The 24,805-nt window shown below is 36.0% G+C and overlaps 1 protein-coding gene across 1 annotated transcript in view; it reads right to left on the reverse strand.

Moving 5' to 3' along the window:
* The window catches only part of RYR3 (ryanodine receptor 3), a gene marked incomplete at both ends in the record, with an annotated part of 184,305 nt that extends 160,686 nt beyond the window's left edge, over positions 1-23,619 (reverse strand). The window contains one exon of the mRNA XM_079537855.1: positions 23,569-23,619. Within this exon, the coding sequence (XP_079393981.1) occupies positions 23,569-23,619 (51 nt within the window). The remainder of the gene's footprint in view (positions 1-23,568) is intronic.
* Between the last annotated feature and the right edge of the window lie 1,186 nt (positions 23,620-24,805).

Raw genomic sequence — 24,805 nt, forward strand, 5'->3', positions numbered from 1 at the left:
CCTGGCAAAATGAAGTATATCCTCTCCTATTACACTAAATCTTGCTCTGCTTTCAAAAATGAAATGACTTTAAGTACATGTTAATTCTTAAAAGGGCAAATTGACTAAAAAAATCAGTATGCTTAGTGATGATCAATGAAGTGTTATCAGAAAAGAAGTGTGTATCCTGCTTTACTACATCAGTGTTACTTAATCATAGTCTTGGGATTCGGATATTTTGCACCTCTGAGAGTTATGACCTTCGATGTAACATTATATGAGTGAATTAAGAAATAATAAGATGTATTAGTTCCTTTGAATGGAGGGAGCATTCTTCTGGAGAGAAAACGTGAATACAAGAAATGTATGTACTCATGCAATAATATTTTGCTTGCTTTTCCCATTTCTTTTACATCCATTACAATAAATTTACTTGTTTTTTAGCTGGCAACTGGAATTAGAATGTAGATGAGGAAAATTCTGGTATATTAAGTTCAATCTTCATGGCTTCATTTATACATTTTTTCTGTGTAACAGATGCTCAGAAACATTAATGGAATAGCCACTGCCTTGTATCAATTACATATGAACCAATTTAAAAAAACTTGGTACCTGAAACTAAGAAGGAATCCAAATAGAAACTATCAGCCTTTTGGAATCATAATGCATGACCATTACTGAATTAGTAAATATACCAATAGCAACGAACATTTAGGTCATATCTATTTCAAATGAGAATGGGCATGCACAGCACTTGCCATACTCTTTAAATGGCACATTCTGTATACATGATCACTTATCTTTAAGACATTAACCGTAAATATCTCAGATGCTCATTGAACATCACAGTTTATGAAGAAATGTAAGAAGTAAAATATCAGATACTTACAGTGACTATTTTAAGAAAAAATTCCCTATATTCAGTAATCCTCTACATTTGCTACAGTTTAAAAGAGAAAAAGCATCAGATGCAGGTAACATTCCAGAAGAAATCCTTGAAGCAGGATTTGAAGAACAGACATTTTTACCAGCCTTTTTATAAAATATATGAAAAAGGAAAGAATATCATTGAAAAGATGACAGAAACAAAATGTGAATATTAAAGTTCGTTCGCCTGCTATCCATCACACGCCAAGTATTTGCAAGTATTTCTCAAGACAGACTATAGAAAGCAGTACAGTCATAATTAAGAAAAGTTCTAGCTGGGACAGGGCACAAAAAAAGTATACACCAATCATATGGCCATTGTAGATATACTCATTAAAATAAAAACAGCAACAAACATCTACATGGCTGCCTCCCTTGGACAATAATTTTCTAGATGTCTTGTGGTTATCACTACTCCAATAACCAGAAATCTGCAATCAATAGCAGCATTAAAAAGAACGACAGTTAAGTCAGCACTCTCTAACAAACTCATTAGATTAGAAATACATTTTTACATTTTAGCCACAGACATTTTATGTAAACCATGCTCTTGTTGTAATGGATCTATAACTGAGAATGACTGTTACTAATGTGAATAGAATGACTTTTCATAAAATTAAGACAAATATTTCTCACTGTCTATCTAATTGATATTACAAAGCATAATGAACATTCTTTTCCCTCATTAATTAGATGGTTGACCTGACAAAGAGAAGTGCATTTAATTTTGTAATTGGCTTGATTTCTAAAGAAATCTCAGTATGACTGTATTTTTCATTGTTTCTATGCCAAAAAATGAGTTATCAGTGTTCACATGTGTAAATCTCTTCACAAGGCTCACTTTAAAAAATCAGTCATTACATTTGCTAGTGAATAAGAGAGATAAAACTTAAGTTTGGACTTCATAGATTTTTATCCTATGATCACATGAAATGATATTGAGATTGGACGTGACATGCAGAGACCGTCTAATCCTATCTAGGGTTCAAAGCAAAAATCAAGAAGAGATGGATACTCAAGGACATCACCAGTGAGGTTTTGAACATCTTCAGTAAAGACTGAGGAAGAAAGCACCCAGAAACAGGACTTTAAGTCCTTTTTTCAAGTGATTTGGTGACATAAAGCACAGGGTCCACAGTTTCCTTGGATTTCCTTTTGCTGCTGATACTCATTTGAAGAAACTTCCCCGTCACCCTTTCAGCCCCTCAACAGATTAATCTCCAGACAGGCTTTGGCTATACTAACTACATCCCTGAATGGTCACCTGGACACCCACCCTAGTCACCTGTTCCTGCTTCTACCTCCTGCACTTTTATTTTTTCTTCTGTTGAAGCTTTTTCAGGAGCTTGTTCTTCATCCAGGCAGGTCTTCTGTCATTTTTGCTCAAGATTTTGCACATTGGAAATGGTTTGATCCTACTAATGGAAGATACACTCCTCTAAAAATCAACCAGTTCTCTGGTATATTCTTCCAAGAGGGACATGCACAGAGACAATCCCAGCATTGTGATCCTGCTTTTGTCTCTTCCCTCCTCTCAGAATCCTCAGTTCCACTATCTCATGGTAACAGCAATCAAGGCTATCACCAGCTTTCAAGCTCCTGACTAGTAATTCCTCACAGGAAAGTATCAGGTTCAGCAGAGCACCTCCTGCTACTAACTCATCTATTATCCATGTAATCAACAAACTTCAGAAACCTCCTGAATTGCCTGTGTCTTATTATGTTGCATTTCCGGCAGTAGTAGGTCTTCAGGAAAACTCATGGCCTACAATCTAAAGGTTTCATCTTGTGAGTCCTCTGAACAACCTCTCCTCTTCCTAATCAGGCAGTCTGTAAGACACACCACTACATTACCACACACCTCAGTTGGTCCATTAATCCTAACCCATAAATAGAACTGGCTCACCCCTGTTCAAAAGCACAGCACCATGCATTCCCACTGCTCAGTCTCATAACAGGCTGCTTCCCCTCTTTTCCTCCTTGTTTCTCCTTCCTAAAAAGCCCATGTGCATTAATTGCCATATCCCAGTCAAGTGAGACTGGAAACATTATTCTGCATGTATTTTCTACTTGATTATTTTCTACTTGATTCTACCTTAAGAGTAAACATACACCAAAAAATTTCACATGACATTCAAAGACATGGCATATCAGTCAATCGGATCTAGATTTGCTAAGCATACAGTTTCTTAACAAAAAGTGGTATAGAATTCTACTGAGATATTTATTTAGGACAAGTTTTATTGGGTCTAAGTTATGCCAGAAATTACTTTCAGGGAAAGCATAAACATTAGTCCATGCAAGTTAAACTTCTTTGGCTTTTCAACGCAGGAACACTAGTTAGCATTTTGGTTAATAGACTGTGTCTAATTCAAGACTCAAATGACTGTTTCTCAAGGGAAAAAGTAAACAGACCGGGATGACTTTTCCAAATATTTAGAGTTGCTGCTGATATCCAAGAAAGGTGAAGATTTGTAGTCAATTAAAGCTCCCTAACCAGGAGTTGGATACAGTCTTGAAGCCATGATACGCCCTTAAGATTTAGACCACATTCCCTGCAGCAAAATACATTCCTGCCTATATTAGTCTGCAACACCTTTCTTATTTCTTACATATGAGACTTCCCTGAATTTACTGTACGTCCTCCTTATTATTTCTGTCCAACTTCTCAGCAATTATGAACAGTTCTTGATAAGATTCAACCTACTCTAAGAGTAAGATCGAAACATCAGTATTAGTTCTTGTTTTAAGAACTAAAGGAAAAAGATTCAGTGCTACTTGTGGAAAGAAATGACTTAAAGGAGACTCTATATTATGCTGAACACTAGTTAGAACAGTTGCAGTCCTTGAAAAATACTTCATACAGTAGGAAAAGCTACAGGATTTACAGCACGCAGCATATGATCGACATACTTCACCCAGCAAATTTCTTATCCATGGAGCAGAACATCCATTAAAATCCACGTCTCTAGAGACAAGAATGTCATACTGGAAAAAATCAATCACTTTGCACAAGTTCATGTAGATGACCTCAGTTGCACTTCTCTTATCTCTCTCTCTATAGATATACTTAAATACCTAAATAAATATGTGAACTTATATAAATATTTGATCTATATATTTATGAACAGATATATGAAAAACACAAATATTTACACGCATAGACAAATAAACTTATCTTCTGAAAACCTGAGATTTCAAGTAATAATTACGTAGAAAGAAAAATAAAGAGATGAGGGAAGACCAAACAGCTTAAACACAGAAATATAAACAAGTTCTTTCTGTCCATTTTGTACCTGTTTATCTTGCTTATTTATCTATGTCATTTACTTTTTAACTGATTGCAAATCTAACCATTGACAAAGTTTTTTTTTCTTTTCTCAGTGAGGCCTTGGTTGTTGCACCACTTAGAAGTATTCCTTTCACAAGTTACTACCTAAAAGGTAGTCTCTCAGCTGCATGCTATTTCCAAGTTACTGATGCACCACACTAACAGAAACTTCCCATTCCACCAAGTTCAATGGTTCAGGAAAGGAAAAATCTCTCTCCTTTTTCATTTTGTTCAGTCTACTCCTAACTCCACCACTCTTAAGAGAAAGGCAGCTGTAAAAAAGTAGTGTCTCTCATATATAGTTTTTAGGAAATAATTATGTTCTGTCGTTTGTGCTACCAGTCTTGTTTGAGATTAACATCAGGAAACCTAGCAAGGAAACGCATAGCAGAACACTTACTATAACTTAGATAAAATAGTTCAAAAAAATTCAGTACAAAATCAAGTGCCTGAACCTAGACAGTGTGTGACGAAAAGCTCTAGTACAGTTGAGACCAGACAAGCTCAAATGCTTGGAAATAAACAAGCACTAAAGTGGCTAGTATGGTTATTGGTGAGCAACCTATCCTTTGTGACTCATGTTTGCAACACTGAGATGTTACTAAATCTAGGATGATAAAGATATGAAAATGACAGCCTCTACAGCTGCTGTGTTTTTATATACCCTTGCACACAGTATTTTACTATGTGTATTTTCTACATGTCTCCTTTAAATCTTCTAAATGTTATTTTCAGGACCACTCCGCTTATTCCTATTCAACAAAACTACTAATGTATTATTCTAACATTACTTACAACACAAAGTTCTTACTGTAAAATCAACAATAAGAGAAATTACTTGCAAGTGGTAATAGTCCTGTCCCTCTTGGCAGCCAAGAATGTAACCATGACTTGTAACTGGCTGGATATTTAAAGTGTTAACAAATAAAAATAAAATAAAAATCCACACATACCAAAATTATCTGCCTATTCTGCCTAGAGTTACAGAAGATATTACAACGATATTAGCAAAGCAGAAGTTATCTGATGTAATGCCAGCAAGCTGCATTACCCTTATTCTTCCTTCTCAGCAGTCAGTAAATAATGCACTCTGTATTCCAAAATGTTTTTGAACATCCACCAAAAGCTATTCTAAATCCACAATAAAAAGGCAAAGTGCAACCTTGTTAAAATTTTGTCTTCACGTATACACAGCCAGTTTTTACCAGCAGGCATATATTTTATATTTTTGGGCGCTTGAAGATCTCTTCATCATTTTTTTTTTTTTCAGTAAAAATGATAAAACATTTATGCAGAAATATGAGACAGAAGGATAGATAGAAAAAGAAAAAACCTTCCAGCTTTATTTGATTATTTAGTAAATAAGTGAATATCTGTACGAGACATGTTTTTCTTATAGGAATGCACCAGGAAAACTAAAATTGTGCTTACAGCTGTTTAGAGCTCTTCCCACCTCCTCTTCTGTCAAGTACTTTAAAGCACAGCGTGCTTAAACATGTTGGGATTAAGCACACAGTTACAAGCAGCCTTCTTCACTTTTCAGTTATCTGTTAGAGGCTGACTACTCATGCTCTCAGTCAATACATTTCAGATGGGAAAAAGCAAAAACAGAAAGTTCAGATCACCGTAGTAGGCAACACGTTATCTTTACAGACCTTTATATTCTATTATTTTATTCTATTTTTTTCATAGTACATTGTTTTGCATACATTTATAACATTTTCAAAATCAGTCACGTGTTCCCCCCTACTGTCCCCATTCTCTTACACTCTAAAAATTACCACTCATATCCAAAAATATAAATGCTCTTAGAGTGCTCTTTCGGAAGCTTCATGCTAAGTAAAGTAAAAGAAGCTATTTTGTTTTTCATCTATTAGGGTGTAAAACTGCTTGCAAATATTGTGTCAATTTATTATTGTAAAATCTTTATTCTCTTGTAATTTTTTCTGAATGTGAGACTTCTGCTTAGAATGAATTTCATAATGTCATCTTCCACCTTCAAAATCTGTTATACTATGGATTATTTTTGCCACAGTACTGTTCCTTTTCTAAAGGTTGGAATTATTTCAACATCACTTCATGCAAGAATATTTTCATACTCATCACAGTATGTTACTGATGTTCTGAACTTCAAAGGTGGCAATAGTACTGTTCCTGCACATTATGAGACTGTACTTGAGTCATCATCTTAACATTCCTTTGTCCTTACAATGTTTTCTTCTGCTTGCTCAGGAGGAAAACATGAAGAATTATTCTGAATTAACGACATCGTATATTGGACGGTCAATTATATTATACTTGACAAAAACCTTGCTTAGAGGAAGAGGTACAAAGGAAAAGCATACAGCTAAGAAGGGACAGAAATAGATCTAATCATTAGATAAGAGGGAGTGTTTCCTCTATGGTCACAGGATTCCGTAAGAGTTAAACTGGATACGGTTGCCATGGAGCTAAGACTCCCATAGGAAAAAAAATTACAGCATTTTGAAACATTTGTTGGAAGAACACAGGCAGCTAAATAAATGACAGTGCACCACTTTCAGGCTCTATTAGGTCACTTAAATTCTACCTGCAAGTGGAAAATTGAGGGTATGGTTTTTAGAGGCTTTATCACTTCTCTGAAAGAGTGGTTCAGTACTGCAAGAGTTTGCACAGGTAGTATTCAATGCACCAAGCCTATTAGAGCTCAAAAAATGTTTGGGCAAGAAATATGGTTTGTTTTTTGGGTGATCCTGCATGGAGCTAGGATTTGAACCTGGTAATACTTCTGGGTCCCCTCAAACTAGAGTTATTCTATGAGTATATTTCACCCAAAGACTTTCTGATTTTTGTCTGAGAACTGTAAGGAAGTGTCATGTGCAAGACTACATCATTCTAATTGAATCTTTTTTTTCTATAGAAGTAATAAGTAAACTGTAGTGTATGGTTTAAAATGCATGTAAATGAAAAAAAGATAAATTTGTATTTAGTCTTTCAAATTCTTTGAAACTGCATTCCTGCTATTGAATTCGATCACAAAGTCAGATTGTTTATTCCAACAAAGTCATACCTGAGAGGGAGTAGAATTATTCCTTGCAAATACATTGATGGGTCACAGTGTTGGTACACAAGAAAAAAAAATGTAATACATAAATACATTTAAGCTGAAAAGCTGAAATAAGTTTCAAATTGCTAGACAAAAGGATGGTAGATCCTAGCAAGGAAAAAGATATAACTAGCTTCAGAATTCTTTCATTCTAAACTTCAATTACAAATGGATTCAATGGCTTCAATTCCTTCCAGTACTATATTCTTATGATAAGGAATAAGTAAATATTTCCACATTAAATAAAAGCAACTGAAGGACTAACCTAAGCAAAGATAATTCAGGCAAATGCTCTGTGGTTAACAAAAAAAAAAAAACAAAAAACAAAAAAACACAACAAACAAATAAAAAAACCCCACAAAAATAAAAAATATCAAGTGCTAACAAATCAATCAAACAGAAAAAGATTGGTTCAGTGACCGTAATCATACAAAGTACCCATATCTGTTTGTTACATCTTTTTCCTCTTCTATATTCAGGAACATTTGCTCCTCCTCACACCTCTCAAATCTCCTTTTCCTTGCCTGTTCACCTGCAGCCTCTCCAGTTACTGATCAGGAAAAGTTCTTTGTATCACAGAATGTATTGTGATACTCGAGCACCTTGAGTATTGTGTCCAGTTTTGGGCCCCTCACTGCAAGAAAGATATTGAGGCCCTGGAACGTGTTCAAAGGAGGGCAACAAAGCTGGTGAGGGGTCTGGAACACAGGCCATATGAGGAGAGGCTGAAGGAGCTGGGAATGTTCAGCCTGGAGAAGAGGAGGCTCAGGGGAGACCTCATTGCTCTCTATAACTTCCTGAAGGGAGGTTGTAGTGAGATGGGGGTCGGCCTCTTCTCTCGTGTCATTAGTGATAGGACCAGAGGGAATGGCTTCAAGCTACGGCAGGGGAGATTCAGGCTGGACATGAGGAAGTATTACTTTTCAGAAAGGGTGGTCAGGCACTGGAATGGACTGCCCAGGGAGGTGGTGGAGTCACCGAGCCTGGGGGTGTTCAAGGAAAGGCTGGATGTTGTGTTGAGGGACATGGCTTAGTGGGAGCTATTGGGAATAGGTGAACGGTTGGACTGGATGACCTTTTAGGTCTTTTCCAACCTTGGTGATCCTATGATTCTATGATTCTATTCCTCTTTTTGTATAGCACCAAGCAAATCTTAGCCCTTGTCTGGATGCAAGAGTGTTATACATTTTTAAATCAAAACCCTCAAATACCAAAACACTGCTTGTGAAGATATTCAATATATACAGTCACAGGTACCAGACAAAACTCTCCTTGCATACAATAACAGCTTGATGAAGAGTTGTGAACATTCTCAGAGTCTTTCTTCAGAGCACATTAATTATGCTAAGTTCAGTTTTTCTGTCATGGTTCACTTGAGATAAATCTCTCCAGTTTGGCCAAGTAATTTCATTGTTTCATTGGTCTGAAATTACCACTGCTTATCATACCATAAGGACGGCTGTACTACTTAATATTGAATCATAATTTTTCAAACAAAACTATCTATAAATGTAGAAATACAAATTCTGATTAGCTTTGCCTATCCAACATATGCATCAGTATCTTCCTTTTTGAACCTGTAAGCTTTTATGTTAACCACCTCTGCCTCCTAAATACCTATTAGGCAACAGTACGTTCTCATCACACGCAAATACAAAGGACTGACCTTTATGCACAGCCTTGGGTCAAATTTTATCTAGTTCTGCATTTGAACACCACACTAACTTGCAATTAAATGCAAAGTCACAACCTGCAGCCACTAATATAAGCTCAACTAGTAATTACAAGATCCATCAGACAAAGCGACTAGATTGAACAGCAATTTTTTAATGTACTTCTTATAAAGGGCATTGTAAATAATTTTTTATAATGGCAGTTAGAGACGGGACAAGGGGAAATGGCTTTAAACTGGAAAAGGGTAGATTTATACTAGATTCTAGAAATAAAATCTTTACTGAATTTCTGTTCCAGCTGAGACACTGGCACAGGTTGCCAGTGAGGCTGTGGAAGCTCCCTACCTGGAGATATTCAAAGCCAGGCTGGATGGGGCTTTGAGCAACCTGGTCTAGCAGGAAGCAGGGGCCCATAGCAGGGAATTTGGAACAAGATGATCTTAAATTTCCCTTCCAACCCAAACCATTCCATGAGTCTATGATTCTATGAACATTGCAACAGTGGAAGAAATGCTCAGGGAGAAGCAGGTGTTGCTATTGCTTCAGACTGATATTTTCAGGCAGTATCACATTCATATTGTCATAGGCAGCATTTCTCAAATACAGTAACTCGCCATCCTGTGTATATTCAAAATGCTTAAAACTCATCAGTCAAAACACTATCTTTGTAGTTATGAAAAAGATTGGTATAAAAAAGTACAGAAACAAAGATCATTTCAAGAAACTAAACAATGTTCAGTCATATGTGCCAAGAACTCTGACACTGCCACCAAAGCAAACAGTACCTGGACAATGACTTGATGTGATGGTTTAATTCATGTACTGCCAAAAGCTCTCTATTTTGCTATATTGTATAATGCTCACTTCTCAGTAAGGAATTACTGTGATTTTACCTCCGTCTTCTGGAGCAGCACTTGAAGAATAGCTCAATGACTTCCAGTTTTCTGTCAGAACACCTGGCTCAAGAAACAACAGGAGAAGAAAACAGTACAGAGAACCTTGTATGTTAATCCTTTTCAAAGGTACCTAAGTTATACAGCTGGCTGACAGGGTGTTTCCCTGTGGTTTCCCTAGAGTGCCGAAAATTCTTGTAGGGATGCTCACACAAAAAGTTGGATAATTTCAGGAAGTAGTTTAAGGCTAGGATAATTTTCTATCGGCTCCCACGTCATGACTGAATTCTGTTACTACCACTCAGTTTCTTTAGACTAGCAGATAAAAACAGATGTGAAAGATAAAAGAAAAATGTATTAAGATAAAGCTAGATTACAAGAACACGACGGACCTGTACCATCACACACTTCATTTTTAAGCAGCACTAGAACAATTCTCCTGACATAACAAATTACCTATAACAAAATATCACTATAATCTAGCAATTTTTTTTCCTCAATCTTTTTCCCTCTATTTTCTATGCTTCCGATATCACACTTCAGAATTCTGTGATTTATGATTCTAGATGATCTTCATATTGGCCAGAATTGAAAAGGTCATATTACCACTCTAATTGACAAGTTAAGCCTTATATACGAGGCCTTATTTAGTCAATGATGTTATTTAAGCCTAAGGTCAATCGTGAGAGAAGATGACTTGGGAAGATCCCTAGCAAATAAAAGTAGATGAGTCTTTCTAACAAAAACAAACTCTTGTTGTGAAATAAAAATGGCATGCTCAGGATGAATCTAGAATATTCCATACCAACAAGCTTCCTGATTTTGAAATTAATCACAGAGAGATGACACTTCATGATTCAACTATTCTCAGAGTGAATTTTTTTCCCCCACCAGTAACAAGGAACCAAAGGATATAACTTTATAGCTTGTTGTTTGCTCAGTAATATGGCAAGAACTACACTGGTTAGCAGTAAAGGACCATCTTCAATAAGTCATCTGCAGTTAGGCTAGCTAAGCCGTTCATGTTAAGTCATCTCAAAACAAAAATGAACAAAAGCCTGAGTACGAAAAGCCTTTTCTGTCTCTTCTGATAGAATACTCCCTAATAAGGAAAAATGCAAATATTTATCACCTCCTTTTAAACTTTCCACTTAGGAAAACATTTTAATAATCTCCTTGCAAACTACCCTTGCAATCTCATTGTGTAACAACTCAGTGAACAGAAAGGATTTTATTTTTATTTATTTATTTATTTTTTACAAAGGTGGAACAAGCTGTCTGCTCAAAACAACATTTAAAACTTTTAGAGTACATTTGTTTCTCTCTAGTGGGGCTAGTAGCTGCTATATGTTGCTTCTATCTTTTGTAATCATAAGAGCAAGTAAACAGCATAGTTGATGCATTAATTTCATGCATAAAAGAAATTAAGTGCAAAATATGCGTTTGAAAGTTTTGAAACTCAGGCTGATTCACACGGCTAAAGCAAGAGTAGTCCTTAATAAGCCAAACTTGATACCCTGATCTCCATTTTGCACATTAAACTGAAATAACTGTGGAAGAAGTACTGTACGCATCAATGATGAAGAAAATAAGTCACATCCTATAGTTCGCTCTGGAAACAGCATTATATACATTTCCATGAAAATTAACTAGCTAATGTTTCATCCTATAGTATGCACTTACTTCTCTTGTAAAACAAAAATTTAGATTGATGGGCTTCTAATTACAGAAGCTTTTAGAAAATGCTATTATACTTAACTTCATTTTGTATGTACGAAGAAACTATTTCTGTTCCCACCTTCATAAACTTCACAATACTTTTTAAAATTTTATATACATTAAGAAAATACATCAGCATCTTTACTAAGGTAAAGAAAAGCATAAGGAAAAAAACATTTTATGGTCTTGAATTGACATAAATTATCCAAATATTCTACATTCACAACAGCTAGTATGAGATGCAACATCACTTAATTTTACAGGTTGCAGAATTTTGGATAGGTGCGTATCACAGTCTTACTAAAGAACCTGTTCCTAATGCCAACCTGACTCTTCTGACATAGCTCCCTACTGTTCCCTCAGGTCCTGTCGCTGTCACCAGAGAGATCAGCACTTGCCCTTGTACTCCATAAGCAGTAATGAGGTCACGTCACCCTCAGATATCTCTTCTGTAAGCTGAACAAACCAAGTATCTTTAACTGTTCCTTGTGAGTCACATCATCACCTAGTTGTTTCACTGTATTCATGCCCTTCTTTGCGCACTGCCTAGTATTTTTATACCCTTCTTATACTGCGGAGCCCCAAACCACACACAATGCTTGGGGTGAGGCTGCACCAACACTGAGCATAGTGGAATAATTATTTATTTTGATCAGTTAACTGTACTGCACTTAACTCAATCCAGGATGCTGCTGATCCTTTTGTCTGCCAAGGCACACTGATGACTCATTGAGCTTTCCATCACTCCAAATGCCCAGATCTCTTTCTGCAGGGCTGCACTGCAGCCACTCATCCCACAGACTGTACATACATCCAAGATTACACCATCCCAAATATAAAATCCTGCATTGTTTTCCGTAAATTTCATACTTTGTGATTGCCCAAGGCTAGTACTCAGTAATCAAGCACACAGTTATTTCACCCACTGAGGAAGGTAACTTACAGTAGAGCCAACTAAAAATTTTACCTAAGACAGTCACAAAAGATACAGTACAGTAAGTAGAGAAAACTGCTGAGTGATTCAGCCATCAAAAGTGCATGTCGTCATCAGCCAATTCCTGTAATATCATTTATATAAGATTTCCTAAACTACTTTCACGTGAGGAAATAATACAATCAAAATAAAGATAATGAGAGCCAAATACCACGTTATTTGGATAAGACTACTTTTAAGAGATCTGCAAAACCTTTCTAAGTAAGCAAGTAGAGAGATTACAGAGACAAATTCAGTCTACAGCAAATCACAAATCTTACAGGAAAGGTTTAGGGTTTGCAAATTGTAAAGTTAATTTTTCTTCTACACGTTCAAAAAATGTTGTTCCCGATTAATCCTAATGTATGTAATTAGCACACAGAAAACAAAGGAAAAAACATAAAGTTTTAAACAAAGTCTTGGAACATATTTTTAATGTAATCATTCCTTACTTCCACTGATAGTGACTGATCAGGAAGCCACATCTTATTAATCCCTATTAGTACTTTTTTTCAGTTATAGTCAATATTTAAGACAGTCTACATACCTATGGTATAAAAAGGAAAAAATTCAGACATGCCGTGCATAGACCAATGTCTACTCAACTCTACTTTTCATAATTTTGACTACATGGAAACTAGAAAATCTATTGATTTTTGCATTTTAGAAAATGCCACCAAAACAGGCACATATTATAGTAGAAAGTTGAGCTAGAATTTGGAACGTAATACTGTCAGTTATTTGGAAGGATGTTTTAATTTTTTTTATTGTTGTTTTAAAATCAAACGTTAACTGATGGCGTACTTAGCAAGTGCACCAACACTTCTACACATCAAACATTTTCTGATTTCTACAAATTACTGATATTAAATACCTTTAATATGCACCAAGTACATGTGCATTCTGGGAATTTTCCATATAAAGAGATTATGACATAGTATGATGAACTTCAGAGGGAGTCTTGGGAGATGGAAGTCATTTGGCCTAAAGCATTTTAGTGAACCACCTAAGGCATTTTAATTTGTATGCTAAGCGTGATGTTCCTTGTACTCGCTTTTGGATGTGATACGGCTGATGCAATTTGAAATCTTCAATGGTTTAAATTAGTTCCGCAGCTGCTGCTGAACATCTGGTTGAAGTCTGAGTTAAGTTCTATTTTTTGTACAAGTAATTAATAAAGGATTTTGTTTAGGTTGATTCTCTTGTGCTTTCTTTTCTTTACATTATTGGCAAGAATTCACATTGTTACACTTGAGTCAAAGGATGTTGATATTCTGGTGTTGGCGAAGCTACCTGAATCCTAAAGTAATCAGAATGCTCAAGACAGAAAGAGATGTTTGTAGTGAGCGAAAAACAGCCCAGGCTTGTACTGACTACTCGTCTTACCGAGGAACCAGCACTTGCTTAGTTGGATAAAAACCCAGTAGAAAGAAGAAATCTGATATTACTACTGAATCTCTCAACATATTCTGCTGTTTAAGCTGCCTCTCCTCACAATACAGCAGATGAGTGAACAGGAAAAAAGAGGTAACCTGATCAACATGCTGATCACCAACTCCCATTCACATCTAAGCCAAATCTGGTAAGACAGCTTTGACCAATAGCAGGTGCACAACTGCTGATGAACTCCTATGTGTATGCATCATACTGCAGGTGAGACACTATGGAATAGAAACATTTTTTTTCCTGTAGACTTTTGTAATTCCTATGCATGTATCAATTTTGAATTACTTTAGACACACTATAAGGATACCACAAATTCTCTAATTCTTAATATTCCTGGGAACTGTTTTTTCTAAAATTACAGTAGTTACCCAAGCAAAGAGGGAAAATGGCCTTTTTTTTTTTTTTTTTTTTTTTTTTTTTTTTTTTTTTTTTTTTTAAATGTGGACATTCTTTTAAACATCTTACATGATTTTAAAAGGCTTCCAACACCGAAACTGCTACATTCTACATTACGAGGAGCAAATACCATTTCTGAGTTTTGAACTTTTTTGGAGGGAAAGAAGTAAGAATGAAGGAAGGGGAAAGAACCTGCTTTATTATCAGAATGCAATACAAATAAAGAGAAAAGTCCTAACTAAAATTCTATAATTTAAGAAAATATCTTACAGTAATTAGAAAAACTACAATTTTTTTCTTACTAAGCAGATATTTTGATGATTCTTTACTGTCATGCCTTAGTAAACATTTGTGCTGTTAGTTGTTTAGAAAAGAGCGTCAAAGTTGTCAGCCATGCAATGTTATCAATTTTCCAGAAATTGTTTTTCTTCTCATTAAAAAATATTACTTCATAAAACTGTACAACAGTAATCTGTCCAGTAACTGATAAAGACCTACTCTAGATTTCCAGTTTGTAAATGAGGGCAGGTATAGCCCCCTATCTTTCCCACAAACATCTCCAAACATACTAGTCAGCTTAACCATAGACAAAGACGTGCAAAATTGCTTACTCATTCTTCACGCTATAGCAACTATAGAAAAGGTATATCAATAAAAAAGTTATGTTGTTTTGCTAGTGTAAACTGAGGTCTACAGGAATCACGATCTAAGGTATTCAAGTTTCTGATACATTTTATCTTATGTCATGCCTTCCAATTTTTCTGGATTTTCTAAGATCATTCTGAGATCATTTGTTGCACCTACAGGTATTTGTATTTTCCAGGATTAACTAAAATGCCTAAGGAATTGTCTGGTAACTCCCATAATGATATTAAAAACAGAATGCTAAAACTAAATCTGTAAATTGAACAAATGAACCAAAATTTTCATCAAGACATAATTTAAAGTATCCTGTTTTCTTTCTTTCTTTCAAAAGCATGTTTGTGGCTGTTTTCTTAAACAGAGATGATTGACTGAGGACTGTACTTACAATGCATCCATAATGCTATGAATATACATTAGGAAAAATACACGCTTTATAAAAGAAGTCAAGAAATCACAACTTTAAAACAGCATCCTGATTGAATTTAATGTATTCTAAATAACTATGTACAAAATTTATTTTTCCTCTCTTCTCTGCCTCTAATGCACCTGGCAGCATTAGGCAGTGTGGTCACAGCACTGTCATGGGAACTGAGAAAGAAACAGCTGGGTTTCAGTATGAATCATATTCAGTCAGTAAGGCAGAGGACTAGGGAAAAAGGCACAGAGATCATGCTATCCACTTGATGCATTTATGGAACCATGGGAAACACAGTAGTTCATTACTGAAGATACTAACTGCTCCTTCAGAAACACAGAAGTAGAGTTTGAGCAGAAATCAATCCCTACAAAAGCCAACAATGGAACTAGGGGAAAAAAGAAAAATATATCCCTGGAGCACTTGTTTAGGAATATTGCATAGTCACAGGTCATGGAAAAAAAGGAAAAAAAAGAGATTTTAATTTGCTGATTTTCTGAGGTACAACTTAAGAGTTTCCTTGATTGTAATAAGCGTTATTTCTGCAGATGAGCTTTATCACTGATACGAGAAAGGGAAAAACTGACAGAGGGCTGGACCTAACACAGTTACATTCAGTCTTACAATTCTTTCTCAATGACAAGCTACATGCAGAATGTTCTAACTGATACACTTACCTCTTTTTTAAATAGCAGCTTTTGAATTTAAACTGAAGAAAGATACAGTAATAAAGCATGATTCTAATTTACTGTAATGTAATGCTATTCTTTAAACATCACAGACTGGGCCAATACAAACAGGCGAAACTGCAGCTCACTCTATTTCATGAACTGTAGCAACTCATTAAAAAACACTGGAAAACTAAAAAGAAGGCGTGTACATAAATTCAATGCTAATAGGGGAAAAAATGTTACTGATCTGAGGAAAACCTTCAGTTGTCAGAATTAAAAAGGAAAAGCAGCAGCAGCATCTATGTTTAATTGCTGTGGCTTTAGATTTTAGATCTTCACACAGAATGCAATACACAGTGTTGTAGGATGCTTTATTTCCTCATAGAAAAAAAACCACCTAAGTTTACAGTAAATTGTACAGATCCATACTAAAAAATTGTAAGGTAGGTACCAAGGAAACAAACCAAATGCATGCGCTATCTGCAACCTGACATATTAACACCTTTAGAAGGGTGTCCTGAACTCATCTATCTTTCATTTGATAGAGGTGAAAGCCAATTCCTCTCTGACTGTTCATGACACAAGTCCTCACTTGTTACATCTTCCAAAAACACATTTGCCTTTTCTCCTTTCTGTCCTCCCCTATATTCTATTCTACTATCAATTGCAATTTCATTTTTCCAGAATATTTATTTAATATTTTTTCACTCCTCTTCAGTATCCGTCAGTAAATCTATTTTATAACTGTTGCTGGAATTAGAATGCAAAAACTACTACCTAGCAGCATAGTGGATATCTCCTTACTGCCTTCTTATATTCCCATTTGTCTTTCTCTGCTTTCTTATTTTAATGGGAAGGTCTAGGAGCACAGAGACTAACTTTTTTTCCTATAGTTGTACCAAAATCTTTGAACAAACCTCAAGCCATAAAATTTCAAGTGTTAATTAGATTTCAAACAAGTTTTATCATACTAAACTTATCTTCAACTATAAGCTACTTCAGAAATGTGTTTCAATTTATATCCAAACATGGTGCAGTTTCCCCAGAGAACTGTTCCTTGCCTGGAGCCTGAAACATCTGCATAAATGAGATTATTTCACCCCCAAAAAAGCGATTAAATGTTACAAATGAGTTGAATAGCTCTGATATAGATATCAAGCTAGTATGTCCATAGCTAAAACCAGGCACTCTCTATAGCATGAAGATAGACTGACATGTTTATACTGTGACAGAGCTTTTGCTTCAGATTTTGCCTTGTAAAGGGGCTGCAACATTGCAGATCTTGTATTTATATTTCAGCAAAAATAATCACACGCAGTGTACTACAGCATAAGATGCACAGTGTCAGCACTGGCAAAGTCTATCACGTTATCAACCTCAATCATGAAGTATTACCCAGATATTTGTCAAAGAAATAGTAAGTGAAGAATAAAGTAACAGTTTGCAGAGAGTGACAAACTGGGCAAAGTTAATCATACTGTTCAGAACACATAGGAAGTAAAAGCAAGATTTCAAAAGTACAGCAACACTATTTGCAAAGAAGGATGCCACAACTTAACTCATGTCAAATTTCTATGATATGTACAATTTCTGTTGTAGAAACTGAAGAACAGTAAGGCAAAAAGTGTAATTGTAAGTAGCAATACCTGTAATAGACTAAAGTTCAAGAAGCAAAAATGAGGTAATTGAAATACCTTGCTTTAAAAAAAAATGTGGAAGAGACATATAGAAAGTTAATTATTTGTCATTCTTATAGTATAGACCGTTATACGGTTGTCAAAATATTCTGGCAATACAAATCACAATGGGAATATGTAATGAACAGAGATAAACAGATACATTAACATTGAATTCAAAAAGTCATTTGAGCTCTTAATACACATCTGACCTTAGAAGCAACTGAAGATTTATCCAAGATTATTCTTTCATTCATTTTACCCTTTGTTGTGATAGGAAGTAAGTAACAATTGTATCATGAAATGCACTGCAGTGACATCAGACAAATGTCCTAATTAATTTGAATACAATACCATGGAACACATTCAGCTGTTTAAGTAGCATGCAGAACCACTGCCACATCCACCAAAGAGACTTTGGGAAAATGTCATTACTTTGATCTTAAAGTATTCTCAGCCTTTGTTAGATTCTATATTGCTCGTATATAAACATAATAATAAGTAATTCAGAGAACAATTTTCATATTTTCCCAGTATTTAGTTAACTACTGAAACAAATTTCTCACTAGAAGGATCCTCCATTACTGTTTGACACGTGGACGTTAGTCCAATGTACTTCTTTGCAAGTATTAATCTAGTGAGCATTAACAAATCAAGCCACAGAGACTTGCACTACGGATCTCAAAAAGGATATCAATATGCAGGTGACCCCTCTTTAGTAGCCTAACTATTATGTTGGACTATTAAAGATGAACTATTGTAATGCTTCCATTTCACATGCTCTTTGTTTTATCAATAGGGATACATCATTAGGTACACAGATCTGATAAAAACATGTGTTGAGAATATTTAAATAAGAACTGCTTATATGCTGCATTAATTTTTTGTATGAACCTCCTTCAATCAAATTTTAGGCCATTGCTCCTTGTTCTATTGCTACACACCACTAAGAAGAGCCTGGCGTCATCCATTTGCCTCCCACCTCCTTTCAGATATTTATAAACTTTTACCAGACCCCTCTCAGTCTTCTTTTCCCAAGGCTGAACAGACTCAAGTTACTCAGCCTGACCTCATACAGAAGACACTCCAGGCCCTTTATCACCTTTGTAGCCCTCCACTGACTCTTACAAGATCCCTGTCTTTTCAGACTGAGGAATCCATAACTGGACACAGTATTGTAAATGTGGTTTCACCAAGGCAGAATAGAGGAGAGGATTACCTCCCTCCGTCTGTTAGCCTCACTCTTCTTAATGCACCCCCAGATACCATTGGCCTTCTTGGACAAAAGGACTCACTTCCAGCTCATGGCCAACCTGCTGTCCACCAGAACACCCAGGTTCTTCGCAGATCCTCTACATCAAATCTTTCCCTAACTGATGCATGCAGTTATTCTTCCCCAGGTGCAAGACTCTACCCTTGCTCTTGTTAAACTTTATCAGGTTTTTCCCTGCCCAACTTTTCAGTCTATCCAAGTCTTGCTGAATGGTAGCAGAGCTTTCTGGTGCGTCAGCCACTCATCCCAGCTTAGTACCATCAGCAAACTCACTGAGGGTAGATTCTATCCTTTCATCCAGACTTTGATGAAGATGTTGAACAAGACCCGACCCAGTACAGGCCCCTAGGGAACACTACTAGTTACAGGCCTCCAACCAGGGTCTGTGCTGCTGATGACCACCCTCCGAGCTCTGCCACTTAGCCAGTTGTCAATCCATTTCAATGTCCACTCATCCATCCCACACTTTCTAAGTTTCATAACAAGGTTGTTCTGGGAGATGGTGCCAAACACCTTGCTGAAATTAATGCACACAACATCCTCTGCTCTCCTCCCACCTACCCAACCAGTGATAACATCACAGAAGGTTACCAGGTTGGTCAAGTGCGATTTCCCCTTGGCAAATACATGTGGACTACTCCTGACAACCTTCTGTTCCAATTGCTTGGAGAGGGTAACGCAAAAATAAATAAATGCATTCATATATAAATGTGTATAAGCCACCCAATTATCTGAAGTCTGAGAAATGACTACATCTAAATGATTAAAAATATAACTGAAATTAAAAAAATCTATAAACTTCTTATGTAAATCAATGCAAATAGTCTAGATTTTGAAAAAAAGTAATTCAAATATTCTACTTTAGGTCTTCATAAAAACAGTATTCTGCTATGTAATTATAGCAGATAACTTCTCGCAGTCTATGACAGAAAATTTCCCAATCCTTTCTATACACATCTGTATGACTGGATGCATTTATCAAAATGTTTTAAATTAGGTCATTGAGATAAGCTATTAAAGAACAGTCCAGGAAGACAGAAGTGCATAGGCTTCTTTCACTCAGAGTTATGAACAATTTATACAAAGAGTCAGGCACACACAAGTGCAAACAAAAGGGTATACATACACACGCCAACATCTTGTTCAAATCTGTGAAAAGCAAGATACAACTTTGATCAACGTGCTATGAGGCATCTCAAAAAAATTATTCATTTTTATTTAAAAAAAGTAGAAAAATGAAATAGGAAAATAGAAATACAGTGGATTTTGGGAAAATAGCAAAGCAATAAACCTACTAACCAGTGTTACAACCACAGTTCAGACCCTAACTTTGGCAGGTTTCATTACAAATATATTTAAATTGCTCCTATACTTTGAGAGCAGGGCCCCTCCACTGATCTTTTCTGTTGGCAAGTGACTATGCAGGTATTTCTGATGGATGAACACAAAAGCCATCTACTCAAAGGTGTCACCTCATATTTGATTCATTTGGCAGCAGTGGAAATGACAAAGAACTTGAAAACAGTTTCCAAAGTGGAAAGGACTCTGTCAGGTTATCACAGCGGTAAAGTCCCTAGCAAGAAAGGCTCAAATGAAAGTGCTCTATAGTCACACACACACAATACCCAGGATCACAATGTTCTTTCCATATTCCTCCAGACATTATTATCAAAACAGCACTGGTTAACACACCTATTACACAAACGCTGTAGAAATGCTACCTTCATAAGTTTCTAATGCATTCATACTTTAGGAAGGAGCAATAAACAGTAAAGGAAAGTCACCTAAAGAACAAATGTTACAAAGGTAACATACTGAGAGATGTCTGTATTGCAAAGTATGCACAAGTATTAAGTGCTTTGCCCTTAACATTTGTGCCCTTTACATTTATGACACACAAGTATGCTCAAATACACTTAATATCCAGTCAAATGCAGACAAAAGCCACCAACTAAAAACTGGAGATTCAAGCCTTTTACAGAAACAAAAGAAAAAAAGACTTCAGAACAAAAGCAATAAGGTAGTGGGATAAGGAAAAAAAGTGTGTTCATATGTTTATTTATATTCATCCTGAGCTGAGAAGTTGAAAAACAAAAAAGAAGAAAGGAAATTAACAATGTATTAGCAGAATATTCTTTTAAGTAATACCACTACACATGTACACATTACACAAGAAGCGGGACTGAATTGAATACCAAATACACACTAATGCTATGACAGCAGAAGTGTTCCTGCCCTCTCCCCCGGAATTTGTTCTCAAGTCCATTATCATTCTTATTGCTGACAAGTTAATCAAATAATGTCTTACATTAAAGTTAATCAAATGTCTTACAGCAGAAACTGATAGGGAAAACTTGCCACCAAAATTTATTAATATGCCCACAAGTTCACTGCTCCCTAGAAATGAATACAAGTGTCATATTAAGAGTTAAACTTCTGCTCTATTTAAAAAAAAAAAAAAAAAAAAAAAGATATTTTTAGGATCAAGAGTGATTTAATCTTCTGTTATACCTCACCCATGACAGAGTTTTCTCAGAGAGCAGTGTGCTCCTTATAACACTCTAGAGCACTTCTTCCTAAAGTCTCAAAATGAAAAGAATTGGAATGTCAGTGATTTCCAAAGACGACTCAGCTATGCAAGTATGGGAAATATTCATTAGCAACTTAAATTCCCAGAAATATTTTAATCTGCAGAAGATCCTGATCAATCAGTAATGACCCTGGAAGAATTCTAAACAGTTTCTATACTTCATGTTTGCATGTACACACATGGCATCGATAAAAGCTGTAAGTAATAAGTACTGAAAGCTTACACTGCTGAGGCATTCAGTATTTACAGTAAGAAAGGAATAATTTATTGCTGTGAAATGATGAGTGATTCATGAAGGTGAAGCTTGAGATAAGGCAACAGTAACTGATATGTCTATTCACAGAAAAGAAGCTGGGGCTCTCCAAGGTAGAAATCTAGACGGCTACTTCCTGTCATCAAGTAAAGCAAACATTACTGCATAGTCTCACTTGCTGCCTTTTTTTTTTTTTTTTTTTTTTTAAATCTCTATTTAGCACTTAATCTGTTGGACAGAAGCACAATAGAGTTCTACCAGCATAACAATGGGTCACAGCAGCATTAATTGCCATCTCATGCAGTGCACAGGCAAAGTGTCTCCCCTCATCACTATGAAAGACTTCAGTTAAGGGAACATCCTAACTGAAAGATGTTCATTTAAAGCTCCAGTCTCAGATAAAAGCACCATCTCCTAGAAGCACAGTAATCTACTGGGCTACATAACACAGATACTTCTTTAAAAACTGAAGTCAGGGGGAAGGATGTTGGATAAGATTCTACATGAGATTATTCATTTCCTCTCACACTGAAATTCTCACAGGCTTACAAGTGCAAATGACATTTTATCACACCTGAACAGTTTGTATAAACAGCAGCAACTATCACCACTCTCCAACCTTTTATAGCCAAAAATAAATTTTCCCAGTCTCCTAGAAATTAGGCTTGCAATCTCTACTTTGGGCACTTAACATGTTATATTTTAGAAACTTACCCATTTAAAGTTATATCAACTCTAGGGGAGAGTTTCTGGAACATTACTCATGATGAATGTGAAGGTAGTATGGAAAGAGAAGGGAATATGCATATCATTTTTTTTCATGTTAGTTACACAACAAAACACTCTTAGTCATGCAAGATAAACATAATGAATGAGACAAGATGATATATGAAAAGGACATTATCTTCTTTCTACACATTAATGTATAAACACTACTTGCTTATAAGTCCAAATTGGTTGTCATACTAGAATTCTGTAAAGCCTTAGGAAAGAATGGTGTGAGGGCTCTTTTTAGAAAATTACACTGAGTGAAAGGTATTTCACTAATTAACACCCCTTCCCAAAGAAATCCTTATGCCCTCTTAAAATAAGCCTCTTTTAAGCAGAGAAAAGATCCCAGAATATTTGCAAAGCCCCGATTTTGACATCTGTTGGTATTCCCTATGCACAAATGTGCTTCTGTGTGCATGTTTATTGGAAGAGGTCATCAAGGGCTTGCTTGGATTATTCATCATTTTCAGGCTCTCCTATTTGCAAAGCTTCTGTTAATGTCAGTGAAATCTAACCTAGACAGAAGTTTCAGAGGTCAGATATTTGGCATGCTGCATTTAGAAACCCAAGTACAAAGTTGACAAGGATGCTTCAGACATAGGGGATTACAGCGGAAATAGGTCTCCCTATGCCTAACTGGCTATTGAGCAGATTCAAGGAAGAACATACTGAGATTGCCTGATGTTATTAAAGCCTGCATTTTTGCTTTTTTTTCCCCCACTGACTAAATCAATTCTTCAATTTGGCAAAGCCCAGCACAGAAAAAAACACTATTTTTAATACAGCAGAAAAGGAATAAGACACAAGACATAAAATCAGATACTACATGACCAATAAAAAGCAGATACTTACAGTTCGTAGGAACTGTATTTCATCTTCCCCTCCTTCACCCCCTTCAGCCATGGCTCTTGAGGAGTCAGCTCTGCTAAGACTCTGATCGCCTCCACCGGCAGCTCTCTGTGCTCAGTACAGCTCCTCTTCTCCTATCAGTATTAGCATATAGCTAATCCACAGCCATATAGGGAGCTCAGCAAACTCCACTGCACTGCAGACTGTCAGTCAACCCCCTCACTGCCAGAACCAACTGTGCTGCTTTTCCAGCTCATAGCAAGCAATTCCTCTCCTTTTCTCCCTTAACTCTCTACCCTAGAGGCAAATGCATATATAAATAAATAAATGCCCTATTGTTAAGGTATTGCAGGAAGCACTGAATGCATCATTAGCTCGTGGTGGCTTGTTTTATTTTTTATTTCCCATACAGTTTAGACATAACAGCAATAATGCTGAACTGTTAATGAAAGCAGAGCTTACACTTCCATTTTCACAGACTAGGATACCCAATTCTGCACTGAAATGTATCAAATTTGGAAACTTAGGTTTTTTTTTTTTTTACTGATTTGTGCAGCAGAAAGATGCAAATCATCACAGGACATGCTGATTTTACAAGCTGATTTTGACATCAGATGTTTTCAGCTTGCTTGCAATAACCACCTTTTTTTTTTTTTCCCCTGCATAAGCAGCTGCAAATCTGATTTCTAAAATGACTCAATGATCTGAACCTACACTGTGTAGTTATTTTTGCTATCTTTTAAATAGCATTTAGATAAATATCCTATGGACCACAAAGATTTTATTTGTAGCATTTCAAAACTGCACGTGAACACGCATAGAAGATAGCATAAATTCAGTTCAAAACCTACCCAGCACGCATGTTTAAACACAACTTGAAATAACTGTTATGCATTATTTAACTTGACTTTAATTTGTTATGAATGAAAATGGTTCAATATAAGTAAATCAGCAAGGGGGAAAAAAGCACATAGCAGATCTGGTACCAAATATACTAGAGTAAAGGGAGGAAAAGAGAAAGAAAGCATCGAAACAGGAGATAAGAGTATTAGGGAGGATCTAGCCAGCCAATTCAGTATATGATCTTACATTTCATGACAAGGTTGTAAACACAGCCTACTCACACATTCCGTACCCAAAGTTTGTGACGTCCACATTTGACATCTGTACGGGCTTTTGCAAAGAATACTGTATGCACACAATCCTTTTCTGAGTAACGCCATGGTTTTGTTTTACAAAT

The sequence above is a fragment of the Tetrao urogallus genome, assembly GCF_951394365.1.
Source record: "Tetrao urogallus genome assembly, chromosome: 6".
NCBI classification, from domain to species: Eukaryota; Metazoa; Chordata; class Aves; order Galliformes; family Phasianidae; genus Tetrao; species Tetrao urogallus.